We start from the raw sequence: 15,226 nt of genomic DNA, 5'->3' as shown, positions 1-15,226 counted from the left end.
CTGCGGGGCGCCGGGGCGGGGCGCGCGGAAAAGAGCCTCGGGCCAGGAGCGCAGGAACCAGACCGTGTCCCGCGGGGCTGTCACCTCCGCCTCTGCGCCCCGACCCGGCCATGCGCGGCCTCGGGCTCTGGCTGCTGGGCGCGATGATGCTGCCTGGTGAGTGGTTCCAGGGAACCGTCCCGGGCGCAGCGCGGGGCAGGGTGGCTCTCCCCGCAGGACGCGACGCTGACCCCGAGCCCCTGGCCTGCCCGCACCCCGCACCCTGGCCCGGCTTCGGGCTGGTCCCTGGGAGCGGGCCATCAGGTGCACAGTGGTCTCTGGGTGGAGAGCCCCGGGCCGGGGAGGCCGGGGAGGTCGGAGGGAGCCTTCAAAGGTGAACTGTGAGAGGGAAGTCCCGCCTCTGAGCTTGTTAGTGGGGTCGGGGCCGGGCCAAGCAGGACGCTTCACCTGCTGCGCGAGGCGCCCTGGGTTCCTGGGATTCACCTGTGGGGCTACCCACCCCCACTATTTAGCCGGGGAGGGAAGGGAGGGCAGACAAGCCGAGGCCTGGAGTGCAGGGGTGTGGGCTGAGGGGACCCGTCTCCTGCCTGGGGGAGGACATGGGGCTGCTGACCCTGGATCCCACCCCTGCTCCTGGAGTGACTCGGGCTGGGGTGTGCTGAGGAGCTTCAGGCTGGAGGCCGGGTTGCTTCCCGCCAGTTTCCTGGGCAGATAGGGGCTGGCTGCTCCCCTGCTGCCTCTCCAGGTTGGAGATGTGGTCATGGAGACACGTCCACTATTGTGTTTTGACGGGAGCAAAGGGTCCTGGGGTTGGTGGTCTCCGAAACCCTGCCCATTGCATGCTGGGTCCCTGCCCTCTGCTCTCGGATACCAGGGAGTTTCCAGTTCTTGGGAGGTGAACAGCCTCCGGGAGGCGCTTCCTGCTCCCCAGTTAGATGCGATCAGATGATCAGAAGAATGGAGGAGGAGATGGAAATGGGCAGGTCAGCGGCCCGAGTCCTCCTCCCTGGGGGGAAGGTTCATCCTTGCCCTCGGGCCCCTCCAGAGATCTGAGACAGCCTGGAGACCTGTGGAGTCACTGGCACCCGCTGGCACCCACAGCGTCTCTGAGCACTGTGTGTGGGTGCTGCAGGACACAGGCCCACCGGCCATGCCTGGGGGCGCTCCTGGGGTCTTTTAGGCACAGAACCCTCACTTGAGTCTTTGTCCCCGAGCTATCTGGTGAGTTCCCCAGGGGAGGGTCAAGCCCAGCAAGAGACAGAATCTGAGGGCCCAGGAGGCCTCTGGGAAGGAAACCTGCCCCCCGGCCCCTCATGCCTGCTGACCCTCCCTCCTGCAGCGATTGCCCCCAGCCGGCCCTGGGCCCTCGTGGAGCAGTATGAGGTCGTGCTGCCGCGGCGTCTGCCAGGCCCCCGAGTCCGCCGAGCTCTGCCCTCCCACTTGGTGAGTCTAAGCTGGCCTGGGGAGGGTCCCTGGCTGGCCCCTGAGCCTATTTTTGTGAAAGGAGCTTTAGCTTACAGAAAGTGGTGAGAGGCCAGTGGGTGTCTGGGGCTGCCCTGTACAGCTCTAGCCCCCTGGGGCCCATCTCCGTTCCTCCCTCCAGCACTGCCTGAGGGCTCCCAGCCTCCTCGTTCCTTCAGGAGCTCTATGGACCCCTGGAAGGGAGCAGGGGCAGGTTGTGCTGGCCCCGGGCCCCTCCCCAGTTTCACTTGGCGAGGCTGATAAGCCAAATTCCTCTTTGAGAAGTGACGCTGGCTCACCGCAGAGTTGACACACCTTCCTGTGTTGGGGGGGGGGGCCTGGCGGGGGTTTCCCAGGGCTAGAAACTGAGAATGGCTCCCCTCCCCGACTGGGGCTGCCCGAGAGTGATTCCTGAAGCCTGAGTGGGTGGGTGTGCACACATGTGCACGGCATATGCATGTGTGCACCTGTTTCCAGGGAGGGCAGTTCCGGCCCCAGCCCTGTCCTTACCTCAGCATCCGGGGAACCTACTACCGACCTGCCCGCTGCCCTGGGCTCATCCAGCCGGTGGCACAGCTAAGGCTGTCTCAGAGCTCTGCAGGCCGAGCCCCAGCCTGCACATGGGGGCTGGCAGTGGTCGAGCAGGAGGCTCTGCAGGCACCACCAGGTCCGGCAGCTGCTGGAAGGGATGGGTCCTGGAGGCAGGCAGCTGTCGCTGGAGGGGCCTGTGCGTGCTATCCCCGCCACCCACCTCCTTTGCTGCCTGGCTGAGGCTATGCCTCCCCCACCCTATGCTTTCTCGGGGAAGGGGCATTGTCGTTACCCATGCGTGGTCAGATGGGGAAACTGAGGTCTGGGAGGACCGAGGAGCACCGTGTCCTTCCTGTCTACCCAAGTGCTGGGCTCCGCCGGTCGCCTTCAGCACAGCCCCGCCCCTACCCTCCACCCTCCAACCCCTGCCCCCCACCATCCAACCGCCACCCTCCAACCCCACCTGCCACCCTCCACCCTCCACCCCCCGCCCCCCACCCTCTGCCCTCCGCCCCCCACCTCCACCCTCCACCCTCCACTCTCCACCCTCCACCTTCCACCCCCCACCCCCTGCCCCCTACCCTCCACCCTCCACCCTCTACCCTGCCTGAGGCTGTGGACCCTCCAGGATGGAGCCTTGACCTGGGGCTGGAGGCCGGCACCCCTTCCCCCGCAGCTGAGCTTCTCTGGCCCCCAGGATTGAGGTGGGCACAGCCCGGGCAGGCTGCTCACCTGGGACCCTTCCCTCCTCGCTCAGGGCCTGCACCCAGAGAGGGTGAGCTACGTCCTTGGGGCCACAGGGCACAACTTCACCCTCCACCTGCGGAAGAACAGGTGAGTGGGTCTCGGGTCGGCCCCCCTGCCCGGGCCTGGCTCCAGCACACTGGTGTCCCCGGCGTCCAGCCTCTGGGCCAGCCTCTCTGCACCGAGAGGGCCGAGGCAGCCACAGCACTTCTTTTCCAGGGACCTGCTGGGCTCCGGCTACACGGAGACCTATACGGCTGCCAATGGCTCCGAGGTGACGGAGCAGCCTCGTGGGCAGGTATGGGTCGGGCGGAGCAGCTGGGCGGGCAGGTAGGGGCTGGGCGGCCCTCCCCGAGCCTGTGGGGCCATGGGGGCACAGCCTGTGGACCCCTCTCCTGCTTCTCCCGCAGGACCACTGCTTCTACCAGGGCCACGTAGAGGGATACCCGGACTCAGCCGCCAGCCTCAGCACCTGTGCCGGCCTCAGGTGGGTGTGGCAGACGAACGCGAGGGCTCCCGCAGGTGGAGAGGAAGGCCTAAGCCTGTGGTGGGGGTGGGGAAGGGAGGCAGGGAGGGTGCCTCCTCCTCCCACTCAGGCCTTTGCTGTCTTGCATGGGGGTCTGCTCAGGGGACGCCAAGCCCAAGAGGCTCACCCTCCTGTACCCTGGAGCCTGAAGTCACCTGCGGGGGGCTGCTGGTGGCAGGGTAGGGGGAGCTGTAGGCAACAAACTGGAGCCTCTGGTCCTTCGGGGCAGGACCAGGCCACTCTGAAGCCCACAGCACACCCGGCTCCCACTCCCCTCAGGGGTTTCTTCCAGGTGGGGTCAGACCTACACCTGATCGAGCCCCTGGATGAAGGTGGCGAGGGCGGACGGCACGCCGTGTACCAGGCTGAGCACCTGCTGCAGACGGCCGGGACATGCGGGGTCAGCGACGACAGCCTGGGCAGCCTCCTGGGACCCCGGACGGCAGCCGTCTTCAGGCCTTGGCCCGGGGTGAGCACCCTTGTCTCCCGTGTTTGGCTGGCCCTGCCGGTGTCCACTTGCCTGGCCTGTGAGTCCTCCTGGCTCCCCATGCGCTGGGTGCTGCCCATTGTCTGCAGCCTGGAGCAGGCCTGGCCACGCTCCCCCAGCACTGGACAGGGGCTGGACAGTGGCCCCGGGTCCCTGAGGGAGGGTCCAGGCCCCGGCGCTGGGAAGGCTGACTGGCTTCTTGTGGCTGTTCCCCAGGACTCTCTGCCATCCCGAGAGACCCGCTACGTGGAGCTGTATGTGGTCGTGGACAATGCAGAGGTGTGTTGGGGGCAGGGAAGGTGGGAGAGCAGCCGGCGGCGGGGGCATGGGGGCTGTGTGGGCTCCAGCCTGAGGGTCTCGTGTCCCCAGTTCCAGATGCTGGGGAGCGAAGCAGCCGTGCGTCATCGGGTGCTGGAGGTGGTGAATCACGTGGACAAGGTGGGCAGCAGTCCTGGCTGCAGAGGTGCCGGAGCCCCTGGCGGGAGGTGGGGGGGGTGTTGCCACGGGGTTCATTCCACCTGCTCCAGCTCTGCCCGGCACCTGTGCCTGGCCCCACCTCGCCGTGGGACAGCTGCATCCTCCGCCACCCACCCTCCCTGCTGTACCTTCCGCCACCCTGCCTGACCCCCAGGACTCCACCACCTCTCCAGCTATATCAGAAACTCAACTTCCGTGTGGTCCTGGTGGGCCTGGAGATTTGGAATAGTCAGGACAGGTTCCACGTCAGCCCCGACCCCAGTGTCACACTGGAGAACCTCCTGACCTGGCAGGCACGGCAACGGACACGGCGGCACCTGCATGACAACATACAGCTCATCACGTGAGCTGGCGGAGCGGGCAGGGTGGGGAGGGCTGGGGAGGGAGGACGGGCAGGACTGGGGTGGGAGGGAGAGCAGGGCTGGGGTGGGAGGGAAGTGGGGAGGGAGCCGTGTCCAGGGCATCTGTGTCACTCCCACTTCCAGGGGTGTCGACTTCACCGGGACCACCGTGGGGTTTGCCAGGGTGTCTGCCATGTGCTCCCGCAGCTCAGGGGCTGTGAATCAGGTGAGGGGGCTCCTGCCCGGGTTTGCCAGGCCGAGGCCAGAGCTGGATAGGGGAGGGGACGCCTCGGGCCAGGTCTCTGGAGCAGGCCACCTCCCCTCAGGCCAGGTTTAATGCCTGATTTTATGTTTTAAGGTGGTGTTGGCGGGAAGCTGTGCCAAGTCCTGGGCCCTGGTAGGGTGAGGGTGGCAGGCGTGGGGAGTTGGCCCCATGGCTCCTGAGAGCACAGACCCTCCTGCAGGACCACAGCAAGAACCCCGTGGGCGTGGCCTGCACCATGGCCCATGAGATGGGCCACAACCTGGGCATGGACCATGATGAGAACGTCCAGGGCTGCCGCTGCCGGGAACGCTTCGAGGCCGGCCGCTGCATCATGGCGGGCAGCATTGGGTGAGGCGGCCGGGCCCTGCAGAGCCAGGGTATGCTGGAGGTACGAGGTGGGTGGGGAAGGGGCCAGGCCGCCTCCCCCAATGCTGCCCCGCCTCCCCAGCTCCAGTTTCCCCAGGATGTTCAGTGACTGCAGCCAGGCCTACCTGGAGAGCTTTTTGGAGCAGCCGCAGTCGGCCTGCCTCGCCAACGCCCCTGACCTCAGCCACCTGGTGGGCGGCCCCGTGTGTGGGAACCTGTTTGTGGAGCGTGGGGAGCAGTGCGACTGCGGCCCCCCCGAGGTGCGTCCATGCCCCATACCTGCTTCCGTCAGCACTGGGTGCCACAACCTCTGTCCCTTCAGGCCAGGGTGACCACTGCACATCCACACGTGGAACTTGGGGCTCCGTGGGTGTCCAGAGCGGTCACAGGGAGGGAGTGGCTGCAGGGCACCCCAGTGGTCAGGGGAGGCGGCCAGGTCCGCCCTGGAGCCCAGCCCGGCCCCAGTGCAGCCTGCCAAGGCCTTTGCCGTCGCCCCAGGACTGCCGGAACCGCTGCTGCAACTCTACCACCTGCCAGCTGGCTGAGGGGGCCCAGTGTGCGCACGGTACCTGCTGCCAGGAGTGCAAGGTGAGTGCAGCCTCCCACCGGTGACCCCCAGAGCCCATGGCTGGCAGGTGGGAAGGGACCCTGGGGCGCCAGGGACCAGGCAGCTTGCGTGGACCTGTCCCCATGGTGAGCTGTTCTCTGCTGGGCCAGGTGAAGCCGGCTGGTGAGCTGTGCCGTCCCAAGAAGGACATGTGTGACCTCGAGGAGTTCTGTGACGGCCGGCACCCTGAGTGCCCGGAAGACGCCTTCCAGGAGAACGGCACGCCCTGCTCCGGGGGCTACTGCTACAACGGGGCCTGTCCCACACTGGCCCAGCAGTGCCAGGCCTTCTGGGGGCCAGGTGAAGTGGGCACAGAGCTGGCCTGGCAGGGTGGCTGCAGGCCTTGCCAGGGCTAACCCGCTCCTGGTCCCACAGGTGGGCAGGCTGCCGAGGAGTCCTGCTTCTCCTACGACATCCTACCAGGCTGCAAGGCCAGCCGGTACAGGTGAGCTTCTGAGACCGCCCTGGGCCCAGGACATGTGCTGTTCCCACAGCGGGGTCAGCCCCAGAAGGGCCTCCGCAAAGGGTCCTGCTCCCATGAGGGTCTGCTCTGGACCCATGGACCCCAGGCTCAAGCGCACCGTGTTGTGGGAGGGAGGTGGGTCACTGGCCCCAGCCTGCTGTGGCTCCTGGGCCCCCCAGCATGCTCCCGGGCAAGCTGGCCCACGACCTGCCCTCCATCCACAGGGCTGACATGTGTGGCACTCTGCAGTGCAAGGGTGGGCAGCAGCCCCTGGGGCGTGCCATCTGCATCGTGGATGTGTGCCACGCGCTCACCACAGAGGATGGCACTGCGTATGAACCAGTGCCCGAGGGCACCCGGTGTGGACCAGAGAAGGTGAGCCCCTGGCTCAGAGGGCGCGCCACCCCCCAGGCATCCCGGGCATGTGCCCCACGTGGGTGCAGATGCGTTTCTGAGCTTGGCAGCTGCTCGAGGCTGTGGGAACAGAGTTCTCTCCGCGCTTCTAGTAGAGACTGAAAGGTTTCCGGGGGTGGGGAGAGACATGGTTCTCAGTTCATCTGATGGCCGTCGCCGGCGGCCACGTGCCCCAGGAGGGCCACTTCCCAGGGGCTTTGGGGGTAGGCAGCCGGCAGATGGGCTGAAGCACAGCCACCTTGGACGTGGTGACCACAGCCCACCCCCAGCTTACCCCGCAGTTTCAAGGGACGCTGGCAGGGCAGAGGTCCAGAGCGGCTGCCTGAGAGATGCCTCCTACCCCCAGGTTTGCTGGAAAGGACGTTGCCAGGACTTACACGTTTACAGATCCAGCAACTGCTCTGCCCAGTGCCACAACCACGGGGTATGTGTGGCCTCTCGGGACAGGGCCCCTGCACAGAGGCTGCCGCTCTGAGGGAGCCGGTGCTGGGGACAGCTCTGGACACGGGAGCCTGAGGCTGGGGGGGCCTGGCGTGTCCTGTCCATGGGGGTCTCTGTGGAGCCCCTGTCGGCTGAGGCCCGGCCTGGGTGGCCTCCGTGGATGGAACCTGCATGGTCACTGGGCAGCGGGCAGGGGCTACATGGAGAGGCCTCGCCGTCGGCGCGTGCGGGCAGGGACCGAGGGGCCCTCGGGGGTGGGGCTGGCCCGGGGCCCTCATGCTGGAGGCACGGCCCCCACGGCCCCTTGGGATCCACAACAGGGTTGGCCCTGAGCCCAGCCGTCCCCGCAGGTGTGCAACCACAAGCAGGAGTGCCACTGCCACGCGGGCTGGGCCCCGCCCCACTGCGCGAAGCTGCTGACTGAGGTGCACGCAGGTAGGCCTCCCTGGCCAGCGCAGGTGGGGCTGGGGTCCAAGCTCAGAGGGCCCGAACAGAGCCCAGGCAGAAGCCGCGGGCCCAGGAAGCTGGTGGTGTTCGCGGTGCCAGTTTGCTGCCACAGGCATCGACACACAGGTATAGGCAGAGCCTGTCTGTCCCCGACACACAGGTATAGGCAGAGGCTGATGTGAGGAGGGGAGAGCCCTGTCCCAGAGGGAGGCAGTGGCCGAGGGCAGGGCACGGCGGTGAGCTGAGACTCCAGTGTCCTCAGCCTGTGTCTTCCAGCCCCTCCTCGGCCTGGGGCCCTGAGGCCACCCAGTATTTCCTCCCCAGCGGCCACTGAGCATGTGGTCGTCCAGAGCATCAGGCCTCAAAGGCACAGCCATGCCCACAGCACTGTGGCCCAGGGCCACCCTGCCAAGCTCTCCAACCTGTCACTGGCGAGCTGGGAGTGCCAGTGTAAGGTACCAGGTCCTCCCTGAGGGGTCCACAGGGCACGGCCTGGGGGTGCTGAGAAAGACCGTGTCTCTGGGAACCTCCCTGGCTCCTGCCTGAGGTCACCGCCTGCCTGCCTGATGTGGGGCCGTGTGTCCCACAGCGTCCGGGAGCCTCCCCGTCTTCGTGGTGGTGGTTCTGGTGCTCCTGGCAGTTGTGCTGGTCACCCTGGCAGGCATCATCATCTATCGCAAAGCTCGGAGCCGCATCCTGAGCAGGTGAGGGTGGTGGGGGCTGTGACGGAGGGTGGCGGGGGCTATGATGGAGGATGGCGAGTGCTTCCCGTGCTCAGCTGCCAGAGGAAGGAGTGCCCAGCACGGGCCCATGGTGGACGGCATGGACACCCAGGCTCCTCTGTGCCCCGACGTCGTGACGCCCCCCGGCTTGGGCTGAGTTTGAAGGGCCTTCCTGGCTCCACTCGGCCAGTGCCACTCTGGACTCCACCTTCCCCTGAGGCTGGGGCGGGGCATGGTTTTGGTGGCCGGTTGGGCTTGGGGCAAATCCAGAGAGGCCCGGTGGGGTCCCCCATACCCTGACCCAGCCCCGTGAGCACCCTGCCAGTTTCCTGCTGAGCCCTGCTCTAGGGACCTGGACCCCCACACAGCAGGAGACCCCCACGCAGCAGGACACACTGGCCCCACAGCCTCCAAGCATCTCCCGCCCACCTGACTGGGGCCCCCAGGACATGGAGGGGGTGTCCCTGCCTCTTCAGGGTCCGCCCCGCCTCCTGGGCCTGTCTGTCTCTCATGGCCACGACCTCTCGCCCTGAAGCCTCTCGGGTCGGCTGGAGCTGGGAGGGAGAGACTCGGGGTGTGGTGCTGGGGCCCCATGGCCGGACACTGACCACGCGCCCTGTGCTTCCTCCCCAGGAACGTGGCTCCCAAGACCACAATGGGGCGCTCCAACCCCCTGTTCCACCAGGCTGCCAGCCGCATGCCGGCCAAGGGCGGGGCTCCAGCCCCATCCAGGGGCCCCCAAGAGCTGGTCCCCACCACCCACCCGGGCCAGCCCGCCGGACACCCGGCCTCCTCGGTGGCTCTGAAGAGGCCGCCCCCTGCTGTAAGCACCACCCCCGGCGGGTTCATGAGGCTGAAAGCAGTGCCCAGGCCCCATCCTGCGACCCCAAGTGCAGCCCGAGGCCAGCAGAGCCCTTTCATTAAATTCACGCACAGGCCAGCGGTGGCCCCGAGGCCCAGAGCAGCTGCTGTGGTCGCCCTGCTGGGAACACTGAGGCTTTGGTAGTGGGCACTTCCCAGACCCCTTTGAGCCATGACAGAATCTGAGCTTGAACTTAAACTTGGGGGCTCCGAGCCCAGGGAAGCTTCCTGGCCTCCACAGAGTCCATCTGAGGACAGTGTCGAGACACAAATGCTCTCCGGCCCCCAGCTCGGGATCACACAGCTGAGGGGAGGAATGGGGCGGGGCCTCTCATCTGGGGTGGGGCCCTGTGGGCCGCGCAGATGCCTCCAGCACACACAAGAGGCAGGAACCTCGGATCCTGGAGCTGGGGGTGCTGGAGGGGCACGGGGGTCCCAGCTCTGACCCAGGCTCTCGGCCCTGTCTCCTCCAGCCTCCGGTCACTGTGTCCAGCCCACCCTTCCCAGTTCCTGTCTACACCCGGCAGGCACCAAAGCAGGTGAGCAGTGGTGATTGGGCGGCCAAGCCGTCTGAGGGTGTCCAGGCCTTCCTGATGGGATTGGGGTCTGTGCACTGCACCGGGGGCCAGGGATCCCCAGGTGGCCCCCGCTGTACACAGAAGGCTGGTTAGCCCGACCTCGTGAGGACATCAGACAGAAAGGCAGGTCAGCGAGGCCACGGGAAGGCAGGAGCTCAGTCCTGCCCTGCGTTGGAGCTGGTTTGGGGGTCCTGGCTCCTTCTCCTTCCACTCAGACCTGCTCCGCCCACCAAGCCCCTCCCAGAGCTGAAGCTCTGGCAGAGAAGAGGACTCCCTGGGGCCCTGCAGGACAGATGGGTGGGTGGGCTCAGGGCAGGGACACGTTCCGCGCTTCCCTTGGGTTTGGGGGCTTTGGGGATTTTGGAAAGATCTCTCAAAACCCGAATCACTGGAGCCGTGGCATGCTGAGGGTTAACTCCCAGGCCTCCGTGTCCCCCCAGGGTTGGGGTCCTGTCCCTGCGCCCTGGCTCCCACCTCTGGGCTAACCTTGGAGCCCTTTTTGGACCCCGTGGGGGCAGCTCATTGGCCTCAGCCCTGGGAAACCGCTCTGGCAGTGGGTGGAGAAGGACCCTTGAGCTCCCTTCCTGGGGCCACTGACTCAGCTAGGGCAGCAGAAAGGGCCAGGCTTTCTCCCTGGGGCCTGGCACGGGGCCCCAGTGGTACCATCGAGGTCCAGTTGGCATTGCGGGACATTGTGAGCAGCCTCTGTCCTCAGAGAGGGCAGGACGGTGGCGGGCAGGCCGGGGCTGGGGAGGTGCCTGTGTGAAGAGGTCCCACGGTGCATCTCCGGGGACCCCCTCCACAGAGGTTCGTGGTCAGCCCTAGCCACGGTGCATCTCCGGGGACCCCCTCCACAGAGGTTCATGGTCAGCCCTAGCCACGGTGCATCTCCGGGGACCCCCTCCACAGAGGTTCATGGTCAGCCCTAGCCACGGTGCATCTCCGGGGACCCCCTCCACAGAGGTTCATGGTCAGCCCTAGCCACGGTCCATCTCCGGGGACCCCCTCCACAGGGGTTCATGGTCAGCCCTAGCCACGGTGCATCTCCGGGGACCCCCTCCACAGGGGTTCATGGTCAGCCCTAGCCACGGTGCATCTCCGGGGACCCCCTCCACAGGGGTTCATGGTCAGCCCTAGCCACGGTGCATCTCCGGGGACCCCCTCCACAGGGGTTCATGGTCAGCCCTAGCCACGGTGCATCTCCGGGGACCCCCTCCACAGAGGTTCATGGTCAGCCCTAGGACTGGGCTGTGCATGGAAGACCTGGGGCAGGAGAGCCCCTGCCCTCTGGGTTGAGGCTTTTTTTTTGTTAACATTTAATTTTGAACAAATTTTAGACTTACAGAAAAGTTGCAAAAATAGCCTAGAGAATCCTGCATGCCCTTCGCCTGGCCTGCTCCCGAATGGCCACAGTGTGGGCGCACAGCCGAGGCGTCACGTATGGCCACAGTGTGGGCGCGCAGCCGAGGCGCCACATCCCGGGTCAGCTCCCGTATGGCCACGGTGTGGGTGCACAGCCGAGGCGTCACGTCACCGATGCGACCCAGTCAGTACCGCCTGCTCCCTCTGGACGCCCTTCTCCAGCCATGGTCCCCCCAGGCACTCAGCCCCCGGCCCCTCTGCCTTTCCTCAGCTTGCACTTTGGAAATGTGGCCAGCAGTGTTTTCAGAGTCCCTCAGCCTGGGTTTGTCCCGTCTTTCCTTGTGTGGATGAGGGCCGTGCACTGTTGGCGGGGGCAGCACTGGACAGACCCTTCCCCAGGCACAGCCCAGGCCTGGCCCACATGCAGCTTCGGTCACGGGTGATGTTGACACAGCGCCTAGTTGGAGCAGCGTCCACAGATTTTTCCTTAGAAAGCTCCTGTCTTCTTTTTATAGTGAGCAGATGCCTCAGGGAGATACCTTGAGACTCTTTGAACCTTAAGCTTGGACCCACTAGTTTTGGCATCCATTGGTGAATATTGGCTGCAATAGTTGTTCTGTGCTGTTTGCCTAATAGTGATTTTCTCTCTTTTTTTTTTTTTTTGAGATGGAGTCTCGTTCTGTCGCCCAGGCTGGAGTGCAGTGGCGCGATCTCAGCTCACTGCAATCTCCGCCTCTCAGGTTCACGCCATTCTCCTGCCTCAGCCTCCCAATGTAGCTGAGACTACAGGTGCCCGCCACCATGCCTGGCTAAATTTTTGTATTTTTTTTTTCAGTAGAGATGGGGTTTCACTGTGTTAGCCAAGATGGTCTTGATCTCTTGACCTCGTAATCTGCCTGCCTTGGCCTCCCAAAGTGCTGGGATTACAGACGTGAGCCACCATGCCCGGCCCTAATAGTGATTTTCTATTTCTCTCTTTCCTTTTTAACTTTTTATTTGAACTAACTTCAGACTTGTAAGTGAGTTGCAGAAATAGTCCTAGAAGGGGTCTGGACAGGCAAAACAGGGGTCTGAAGGGGGCAGAGAGATTTCTGGCCAAGGAAGTTATGGTTACCAGGCATAGCAGTAGATGGGGCAGAGGCTGCAGCAGGAGCCGGGCGTGGCGGTAGATGGGGCAGAGGCTGCAGCAGGAGCTGGGTGTGGCAGTAGATGGGGCAGAGACTGCAGCAGGAACAGGCGTGGAGGTAGATGGGGCAGAGGCTGCAGCAGGAGCCGGGCGTGGAGGTAGATGGGGCAGAGGCTGCAGCAGGAACAGGCGTGGCGGTAGATGGGGCAGAGGCTGCAGCAGGAGCTGGGCATGGAGGTAGATGGGGCAGAGACTGCAGCAGGAGCTGGGCATGGAGGTAGATGGGGCAGAGGCTGCAGCAGGAACTGGGCATGGAGGTAGATGGGGCAGAGGCTGCAGCAGGAGCTGGGCGTGGAGGTAGATGGGGCAGAGGCTGCAGCAGGAGCTGGGCGTGGAGGTAGATGGGGCAGAGGCTGCAGCAGGAGCTGCGCGTGGAGGTAGATGGGGCAGAGGCTGCAGCAGGAGCTGGGCGTGGAGGTAGATGGGGCAGAGGCTGCAGCAGGAACAGGCGTGGAGGTAGATGGGGCAGAGGCTGCAGCAGGAGCTGGGTGTGGAGGTAGATGGGGCAGAGGCTGCAGCAGGAACTGGGCGTGGAGGTAGATGCGGCAGAGGCTGCAGCAAGAGCCGGGCGTGGAGGTAGATGGGGCAGAGGCTGCAGCAGGAACAGGCGTGGCAGTAGATGGGGCTGAGGCTGCAGCAGGAACAGGCGTGGCAGTAGATGGGGCGGAGGCTGCAGCAGAACTGTGCAGGAGGGAAGTCACTCACTCTTCACTCTCACGGGCTTCCCCTGGCTGCTCAGTAGGGTCCTTTGGAAGCTGCTGAAAACTGCAAATGCTTAGCCCACCCAGGCTCCGTGTGACACAGCCAGGAGTGAGCTCCACAGCTCTGTATGGTGGACATCCAGCCTCCCTACCGTGGGAAAGCTGAAATGCAAAGAAACACGTGTTTTAGTAGCTAATTATTGGCCTTTGAGCTTCCAAAACCCCACATTCCGGCAATCTGTAGAGCTCTTCAGGCCAGGCGCATTGGCTCATGCCTGTAATCCCAGCACTTTGGGAGGCTGGGGCGGGAGGATCACTTGAGCCCAGGAGTTCAAGACCAGCCTGGGCAACATAGGGAGACCCCGTCTCTACAAAAAATAAAAAATTAGCTGGGTGTGGTGGCTTGTACCTGTCGTCCCAGCTACTCAGGAGGCTGAGGCGGGAGGATCACTTGAACCCAGGAAGAGGAAGCTGCAGTGAGCCAACATCATGCCACTGCACTCCAGTCTGGGTGACAGAGGGAGACCCTGACTCAAAAAAAAAAAAAAAAAAGGAAAGGAAAAAAGCTCTTGGAGGGTAATACGGGGGTTGGTTAGGGGATGTGGATGGTGTACTGGGCAGGTGGGCCCAGGATGGCGTTCTGCCACTGATGGGCTTTATTCCTGGGCAGTGGCAGCCAGGAGGGCTTTTCTGTAGCGAGCTCAGTGGGGGCGGAGCCTGCAGGCTCCCTGGGGGGCAGAGCGAGGTCTGTGGGGAGCTTCGTTCCAGGTCCAGATAAGGTGATGTCCAGGCTAGAGCCGGGACTGCCTGGGGGACCCATGTCAGCTGTGTCTGTTTCCTCCCAGGTCATCAAGCCGACGTTCGCGCCCCCAGTGCCCCCAGTCAAACCCGGGGCTGGTGCGGCCAACCCTGGTCCAGCTGAGGTGAGGCCCCAGCACACACCAGGCAGAGTCCACTGTGCAATGGACGGCACGGCCTCCCCACGGGGCTGACGGTGGCACTGCCCTGGAGGGTGGGGCTTTTTTCTGATTATCTGTGGATAAACTTGGGTGACTGAAAGAAAAGGGAAAGGCATTGGCAGTGGCTATACTGTGATATCTGTGCTGTGATCAGGGGACTTCTCAGCAGATGCTGACCCCGGCTGTCAGTGGTGCCTGACCTTCCCCCAGCAACTGCAGGGAAGAAAGTCTGTCCTCTGTGAGCTGTATATACTGTGACTGCCACACCTGCCATTGTGTGCATGGGCCATGTTGTTGGTGGATGAACCAAGAATCCACATTTTAAGAGATGTTAAAGGACGTAAAATTTCGTTGTACCCTTTATATACCTTTTATAGCAGGTAGTTTTTCAACATCAGTTATCTTTTCCTCCTCCCAGGGTGCTGTTGGCCCAAAGGTTGCCCTGAAGCCCCCCATCCAGAGGAAGCAAGGAGCCGGAGCTCCCACAGCACCCTAGGGGGGCACCTGCGCCTGTGTGGAAATTTGGAGAAGTTGCGGCAGAGAAGCCATGCGTTCCAGCATTCCACGGTCCAGCTAGCGCCGCTCAGCCCTAGACCCTGCCTTTGCAGGCTCAGCTGCTGTTCTAACCTCAGGAATGCATCTACCTGAGAGGCTCCTGCTGTCCATGCCCTCAGCCAATTCCTTCTCCCCGCCTTGGCCACATGTAGCCCCAGCTGTCTGCAGGCACCAGGCTGGGATGAGCTGTGTGCCTGTGGGTGCGTGTGTGTGTACGTGTCTCCAGGTGGCCGCTGGTCTCCCCCTGTGTTCAGGAGGCCACATATACAGCCCCTCCCAGCCACACCTGCCCCTGCTCTGGGGCCTGCTGAGCCGGCTGCCCTGGGCACCCGGTTCCAGGCAGCACAGACGTGGGGCATCCCCAGAAAGACTCCATCCCAGGACCAGGTTCCCCTGCGTGCTCTTCGAGAGGGTGTCAGTGAGCAGACTGCACCCCAAGCTCCCGACTCCAGGTCCCCTGATCTTGGGGCCTGTTTCCCATGGGATTCAAGAGGGACAGCCCCAGCTTTGTGTGTGTTTAAGCTTAGGAATCGCCTTTATGGAAAGGGCTATGTGGGAGAGTCAGCTATCTTGTCTGGTTTTCTTGAGACCTCAGATGTGTGTTCAGCAGGTCTGAAAGCTTTTATTCTTTAATAATGAGAAATGTATATTTTACTAATAAATTATTGACCGAGTTCTGTAGATTCTTGTTAGATCAGCGGGGAAGGATGGCGGGCTTCAGTTCACGAGATA

General features: G+C 64.0%; 1 protein-coding gene across 2 annotated transcripts; it reads left to right on the top strand.

The window, feature by feature from the left end:
• ADAM8 (ADAM metallopeptidase domain 8) lies at positions 1-15,168 on the top strand. Of its 2 annotated transcripts, none has more exons than XM_016919667.3 (23): positions 1-156; positions 1,340-1,443; positions 2,750-2,826; positions 2,956-3,034; positions 3,147-3,223; positions 3,542-3,731; positions 3,966-4,028; positions 4,119-4,187; positions 4,400-4,569; positions 4,712-4,793; positions 5,032-5,180; positions 5,281-5,458; positions 5,697-5,786; positions 5,916-6,105; positions 6,181-6,250; positions 6,493-6,643; positions 7,029-7,106; positions 7,474-7,696; positions 8,160-8,274; positions 8,926-9,115; positions 9,627-9,692; positions 13,826-13,903; positions 14,358-15,168. In XM_016919667.3, exons 1-23 carry the CDS (start codon positions 111-113, stop codon positions 14,433-14,435), a joined length of 2,613 nt encoding a protein of 870 aa, XP_016775156.2. In that variant the 5' UTR covers positions 1-110; the 3' UTR covers positions 14,436-15,168. The 2 variants fall into 2 exon arrangements, with proteins under 2 accessions (XP_016775156.2, XP_016775158.2); XM_016919669.3 differs by having other exon boundaries at positions 2-156; positions 7,474-7,558.
• Positions 15,169-15,226: the final 58 nt, after the last annotated feature.

Source organism: Pan troglodytes, chromosome 8 (genome assembly GCF_028858775.2).
Source record: "Pan troglodytes isolate AG18354 chromosome 8, NHGRI_mPanTro3-v2.0_pri, whole genome shotgun sequence".
NCBI lineage: Eukaryota > Metazoa > Chordata > Mammalia > Primates > Hominidae > Pan > Pan troglodytes.
The sequence above is the reverse complement of the archived record's forward strand: the minus strand, read 5'-3'. Positions and strand labels throughout refer to the sequence as shown.